This window comes from Myotis daubentonii, chromosome 2 (assembly GCF_963259705.1).
Source record: "Myotis daubentonii chromosome 2, mMyoDau2.1, whole genome shotgun sequence".
In the NCBI taxonomy this organism is placed as follows: domain Eukaryota; kingdom Metazoa; phylum Chordata; class Mammalia; order Chiroptera; family Vespertilionidae; genus Myotis; species Myotis daubentonii.
In genome coordinates, this window is record NC_081841.1 from 5362941 (window position 1) to 5369950 (window position 7010).

General features: G+C 55.8%; 1 protein-coding gene across 1 annotated transcript; it reads right to left on the reverse strand.

The window, feature by feature from the left end:
- Positions 1-3674: 3674 nt before the first annotated feature.
- Positions 3675-6777, reverse strand: MCHR1 (melanin concentrating hormone receptor 1). Its single transcript, XM_059680899.1, has 2 exons — positions 6525-6777; positions 3675-5326 (listed from the first exon to the last, which is right to left on the reverse strand). Exons 1-2 carry the CDS (start codon positions 6604-6606, stop codon positions 4359-4361), a joined length of 1050 nt encoding a protein of 349 aa, XP_059536882.1. The 5' UTR covers positions 6607-6777; the 3' UTR covers positions 3675-4358.
- Positions 6778-7010: the final 233 nt, after the last annotated feature.

Below are 7010 nucleotides of genomic sequence, written 5' to 3' on the forward strand. Positions count from 1 at the left end.
TGTGGGAGCACTTTACTTGTTTTCTCTAAAAGGTGCTGCGGCATTTCAGGTTTCTGTCCCGTTTATTCATAAAGGTATTGTCTTATTTATTTCTAATTTTTTAACTTATTGATTTTAGAGAGAGAGGAAGTGGGGGGAGCCGTGGATTTGTTGTTCTACTTATTTATTCATTCATTGGTTGATTCTTGTATGTGCCTTGACTAGGGATCAAACCCGAAACACTGCTCTAACCAACTGAGCTACCAGGCCAGGGCCAGAAAGGTATTTTCTTAACCTCCGATTTCTTCCTCTTAACTCCATTTCCTGAAGAGAGTCTGCCAGGAATGAGCTCCCCAGCAAAAGCCAGTAGGTGAGCAGCTGCAGCTCACCTGGCTCCCAGGGAGGGGCGCTGACGCTCATCTCAGATGGTTGGCAGCAGGGGAGGGTGAGCTGAGCTGGAGGGCTGAGCAATGGGTTGGTGACAGGACAGGGTAGTTTGTGCTCAAAATCGTTTGTCTGACAAGACAGAGCATTATCAGGTGTTGGTAATGGCCTCTGGAATTTCAGCCTTTTCCCCCTAATGAGATCCAGGAGAGACTGGGATGAGCCAAACTGTCTAGTTTTTCCCTTTGGCAATGAATTGGTATGCCCCCTGGGTTGCTGTTACAGTCCTGTCATTGCAACCCGATTTCTTTCATGTTACATGTCGCAAAATAGAGCCCAGATGAACCCGAGAACACAGTATGTGTGCGGCTGAGACATTGCCTTGGTTCACCCATGTCAGAGCATCCCTCAGCCTTCCCTTAAACACAGGGCTCCTGCGCAGATAACTCCTCGGCCAGGAAGGCCCCCTCCCGTTTTTGCTCTTTGCAGCTCGCAGCTCGGTGGGTGAAGTGTCACTTAGCCAACCTGCCTGAGCAGCTCCGTCCCTCTCCCACGGCGCTCATTCTCTCTCATGCCTCTCCTGTGTAGAGTCCCAGTTGTGATTTCACATTTATTTCTGGATTTATCTGATTAATGTTTTGCTCCCTGCTGGGGCTGGAAGCTGCAGGAAGACCGAGGCCCTGGCTGTTTTCGCTCTGATGATGGGCGCTGTGCCTGTGCACTTGGCCACAGCCATCTTGGGTCTAATACAGGGGCGGGCAACCTTTTTGACTCGACGGCCACAATGGGTTCTTAAACTGGACCGGAGGGCCGGAACAAAAGCATGGATGGAGTGTTTGTGTGAACTAATATAAATTCAAAGTAAACATCATTACATAAAAGGGTACGGTCTTTTTTTTTTTTTAGTTTTATTCATTTCAAACGGGCCGGATACGGCCCGTGGGCCGTAGTTTGCCCACTGCTGGTCTAATATCTGACTTTGCTGCCAGGTACCTAGATCCCACATCCAGGGATTGCTCCATTACCAGGATTCTTCCTCTGGCACCTGGGGAGCAGTTATAAACCCTCCAAACTTACTTGCCATCTATTGTTGGCTATTAATGATGGTGATTAAAGAAAATTTGAATTTATTTAAGGAAAAGGCAATGAGAGATGGGGACATCCAAAGGGAGGGGCTACACAGCACTGAGACAAAGGGTATTGGGTCCATGATGGCAGCAAAAATATATTTAGGACAGTAAAACAAGGAAGGACACAGAAGACGCAACAGGAGAGCCTAGGCTGGGCTGCTTTGGCTCACTGGGAAGTCAGAGAAAAGGGGGCCTTGAAAACAGTTCAGGGAGTTAGTCCGGGATGAGCTGCTGCTGCCCACTGCTCTCCTGGTTGCAAGTTTCATGGGGTTCCTTAGAGGTTGGGAGATACATGCCTGTGGGGGAAGCGGGTGGGGAAGTAATGGCACCGGTGTGCTCCTTGAAGAGCGAGCACACACTGGGTCCTTTGTCCTGAGCACATTTCTCTCACTCTTGCAGGAAGTCTCAGGGGAGCTCTCAGGGGAGGGTCTCAATAGAATGTCCATCAGCTCTCCAGGTGTGCTGTTTCAGGGTCATGGTCTCCCCTGATTGGTCGGTGCCAGGGCAGGGGGTCATTAGTCAATGTAGCTGGTCCTGAGGCAGCCGTGGCGTCGCTCGTCTGGCTTTGCTGCTGTTCTGGGCCTGGAGCTGAAAGGCACTGAGGCCTGGACGTTATCTTCAGGGAGGAAAAGGTCAGGGGGTCTAAACACCTGACCATCGAAATGAAAGCCCGGGGTCTAAATCACATGACCAGTGATATGCTAGGGGAGGATAGGTTTCCCTGGGGACGAGGTTCTTATTTTCCCAGTTTTGCCCCTTGCTGGGCACTCAGGGCTTTCTTCCCTGGTGAGTTCCTGTTCCTGGCCAATCGTTCTTGCTCTGCTCATGTAGGTCTAACAACCACCCACTCACTTTTCTGGCTGAACCTACTTTGCTGCCATTGAGGGTTTAAATGGAGTTGGGAGCTGAAAGAAGGGGTGTTGCCCTCCCTAGGGGTTGCAGGGCCGTCAGCAGGGTGGTCGTCCAGCTACAGAGCTGTTGACTTGGTCACTTCCATTTCCTGAGACAGGTCACCTCACCTATTTCCTCTCCCAAATTCCTGGATGTGGGGCTTGGAGATAGACCCGTGGGCAAGCGTTTCACAGGCAAACCAGCTTCAGGAAAACCTCCGGTGGATAGGAGTTGCCTCGAGGCTCCCCGAAGAATCTTTTTTCTTTTGTTGGATGTGCTTTTAAAATATATTTGGAGTTTACCTCTGGCAGCTAGGGACTAGTGAGTAGGGAAAAGGAACCATCAGCTTCTTTGCTCCCTGGTACTGGATGGAGTGGAAACCCAGCTGAGAAGTACTGTTGCTCATGATGATGATAAAAAGAGCTCCCGGGACCCAAAGAAGCTGTCCAGAGGTTTGTAAAACAGGCTCCTCCTGCAACTCTGGGGGGGGGGGGGAGGGGGGAATGTCAAGAACAGGCCGTGCCCATGCACCTACTTTCAGGATGCATCTGGATCAGCAGGAGGCTCTGAGGCTCACAATTTGCTCCCACCGTCTCATCAACATCTGCCGAGCAATTTGCGAAGGACTCCTGGCTCCCAGCTGCTCTCGGTGAAGCAGCAGCTTTGGCTGCCGCCCAGTGGCCCCGCCTGTAATCTTCCTGCTCAACGTGGCTCACTCCAGGTCTTAGCAGCTGCAAGAAGCCGGCTCAGGCTGCCCCGAGAAGCCAACCCTGCAACCAGTGACTCAGCGGGACACGGTGGTGGTGGGACGTGGGGCCTGAGGCACCAGCGCTGACAGAAAAGGAGCAGACAGAAAGGGGAGTTCTGGCGACGAGCACAGCAGTAGAATTGCAATCTAATGAATTCACAGTAATTCCATCTGTGACACTGACCCCTCCCTGTGGGTATAGATAAGCAGATCCCCTGCTTTTTGCTTCCTAAAATGTAGCCTGAACCAAGTTCTAGATTCCAAAGCCAAGTGATCCCTCTTTCCTTTTCTGGCACCCACCCTCCCCCACCCCCAACCCCCAAGCCCAAGCAGTTATATAGGAGCATCTAGAGCTTTTTATTTGGGAGCGGAAGGGCCACAACAAAAAGACGGTGCCAACACACCAGGCACCTGAACGACCCCTGCACATGCAGGACACTGATGGCCACTCGCTTGGGGTCTGGTGGCTGATGAATGTGCCCGTGATGACAGTGTGCCCACAGCTGCAAAAACCCCCTTGTTACCTCCCTTTTTTTAAATTTCAAGACACCCCACCCCCACCCAGCCCAGTGAGCCTTGTCATTTTCAGTTGGGTCTCCTAGCACATTGGGCTTTTACTCCTGTGGGCTCAGAGCCCCCCCCCCCACCCCCAAATGGTAAACATGCACCCCCTAAAGATACAGGGAAAGCAGCACAGGATGCTGGAACACGGAGAGACGGCACGCTTCCTTTCTCATCACCCTCCGGCTTGGGAGAGAGGCTGCCCTCCATCCTGCCACTGAGATGGAAAGGGCATGGAGTCGGCACCACCTTCCCCATCTCCCCAGGGCCTGTGCTGCGCCGTGGGGCCCCGCTGTCGCACCCAGGCCCTGCCTGGCTTTAAACAAACCTCTTGTCTCAGGAAAAAGACATTTGGGAGCTAGCCAATGCGGGGCTCAACTGAATATTTAAAGCAACATTTCCTTCTTGCTCAGCTTCTGTTCAACCCCAAGCTTCCATCCTGCTCTCCCAAGGGGATTTCTGATGCTTGAAGCCCCCGACCTGGCTTGGAGCCTTCCCAGCAATATGGGGGGCCCCCGTGGAAGGTGTTTGTAGCAGCAACCCCCTCCCCGCCCAGCCTCCCTGCACTCCCCCAGAGCGGTCTCGGGTTTTCATCAGTCTCTCCCCGTGGACGTGGCCGGCTGTGGTGTCCTGACTTGGAGGTGCCCAGGGCGGCAGGGGACGTGTCAGGTGCCTTTGCTTTCTGTCCTCTCTTCGTCGTTGCTGACGGCTCGAAGCTGCCCCTGGGCCGCAGGCTTTACCGACAGGACCAAGCGTTTGCGGAACGTCTCGCAGAGCACGATGTACACAAAGGGATTGAGGCAGCTGTTGGCGTAGCCCAAGCTGATGGCCGCGTTGTACAGGTAGACAAAGGTGAGCGTCGGGCGGCTGATGGACAGCTGGGTCAGCTGTAGCACGTAGTAGGGTGCCCAGCATATAAAGAAGACCAAGCATATGGCAATGGCCGTGCGGGTCACCTTCTTGGTCCGCAGCCGGATGCTGCGTTGAGAGGCGGGAGCCACGGAGGACGTCATACGCTGCAGAATCCTCACGTACGCAGCCGTGATGACCACAAAGGGCAAGGCAAAGGCCAGGAAAAACTGGTACAGGGTGAACCAGTAGAGGTCAGTGTCCGGGTTGGGCAGGCGGATGCCACAGCCCACCGTGCCCCCTGGGAAGGGGATGAGCCTGGCATAGAGCCACACGGGGGTGATGCTGATGAAAGAGAGGGCCCACAGGAGGCAGATGACCAGGGTGGCCACAGAAGGCTTCCGGAACTTGGTGGAGGAGATGGGGTGGACAGTGGCCAGGTAGCGGTCGATGGCCATGGCGGTCAGGATGTAGGTGCTGGTGAACTGACTGTTGGCGTCCATGGCCGTGATGAGGGTGCACATGGTCTCTCCAAAGTGCCAGACCCCGTTGCCCATGAGCTGGTGGATCATGAAGGGCATGCCCAGGAGGAAGAGGAGGTCCACCACCGAGAGGTTGATGATGAAGATGTCGGGGACGTTGCTGCACCAGTGCAGCTTGGACTTTTTCACCACCGCGAAGATGACCACGGAGTTCCCCACGATGCCCAGGAGGCAGATGGTGCCGAACACCGAGGGCATGATGATGTTGACATAAGAGACACTCCCTCTGCGAGGAGGTGGCCCTGGGGACAGAAGGCCAAGTGTCAGTCACTAGGCACGGACTCCGCTCTCTCCGGGCTGACACCCTTCTGGCCTGCTCAGCCTCCGGCCACACGCTCGCTCGCCTCTGCATCCTCCCTGCCATTCCCGCTCAGGGTCCACCATTTATCTAGAATTCTCTCCTGCCATTCTCCCTCCACACACTGTGGCTCACCTTGGCCCCCTCCACCGGTTTCCTGGTCAATCCTCCGAGATTCTAACCCACTGCCTGTTCGTGGAAGGACCCAGCCCTTTGCCTCCTGCATTGTTTCAGAAGACAGAGAGCCAACAACCACAGCTGTGGGCCCCCGCTGGCTTAACAGAAGGACATGAAAGTGTGTGTGTGTGTGTGTGTGTGTGTGCACATGCACGCGCGCGCATGGATGTACTTGCTCTTTTTCTATTTGCAGCCTTGACCGTTTCGTTTTAGAAATTGCTGGTTGGAGCTGTGACTGCTTCCTGGGCATCTCTGTGGGCGACCGTCTTGTGGAGGCTTCTGCCCATGAGGCCCTCAGCCCTCCCCTCTCCTGGGACCCTACCGGGGATGGCCTTGGCCTGGGTCTTCTGAGCCTGGGCCCCCACCCAGGGAGCAGAACCTGAAGCGGGTGCTGCAGCCCCACCGCCTGAGAATCGTCTTCACACAAACCTCTCCTCTTTTTCCTTCCTTCCCATCTCCCTCAAAGCTAGGATTGCAAGGCATCTCAGCTCCGGAGATGTCAGGCAGCTTCACTCACCAGGAAAGTTAATCCCTGTGAGTTACCCCTTCCCACAGCCTTTCCAGCGGGCAGCCCGGATGGTTCAGATCCCATTGCTGCGGCTGGAGTAAAAAGCCAAAGGCACTGGTGAATCAGGGAGCCTCCAGCTGCCTCCCCACAGGCTGTCCCCCAGCTTCTCTGGCCGGCTTTTCCAGCCTGGAATTTTTCCTGCAAAGCACATTTGGAACTCATCAGCGAGCCCTCGCCGCCGCCGGCCACCATCCTTGCCACTTCTGGACGTGCCTTTGCTCCAGCTCCGCCTGCCCTTGCCTGCCCCGCCCCCTTCTCCCCTTCCCCTGCGAGCCAAGCAGACTGCAGACCTGCTCATGAAGCCCTGAAAGTTTCCCAGGCACTTGGGCTCAGAGGTGACCCTTCTCCTTTTCCCTCCCCGGCGCCAGGAGGGCGGCTCCCCTCCGACCCTACTCACCTGCGGAGGTGAGGTTGTCCCGGCCGGCCGAGGTGTTGCTGGCGTTGGGGCCGGTGGTCAGCAGCAAGGCTTCCAGGTCCATCCTGCGGTGCCTGTGGCCCGCTGGCCCCGTCGCCCACGCAGGCTGCGGCAGCCTCCGGTGCCCAGAGTCCCGTCCTGGAGCGGGAGCCCGCAGTCCCGAAGGGGGTCTTCCGGGCAGCCTGCAGCCTCAGCTGCCTCTAAGCCCCACTGCTCTTCCCACTCCCTCCTTCCCAGTTCCCACTGACATCACCTAAACACATTAACATTCGGAGGCAGATGAACATTAACCTCTTCAGTCCCGGGCTGCAGCTCCCACTTCTGACTGCCCGCAGGGCCAGGGGCCAGGGAAGCCCAGCAGGGAGGGGCTGCCTTCCCCCTGGCAGGGCCGTGTCTCCTGTGCTCACAGGGGGTGCTGCTTGCTTCCTGTGAGGTGCCTGCAAAGGACAATGGGCTGCCTCCCATTGG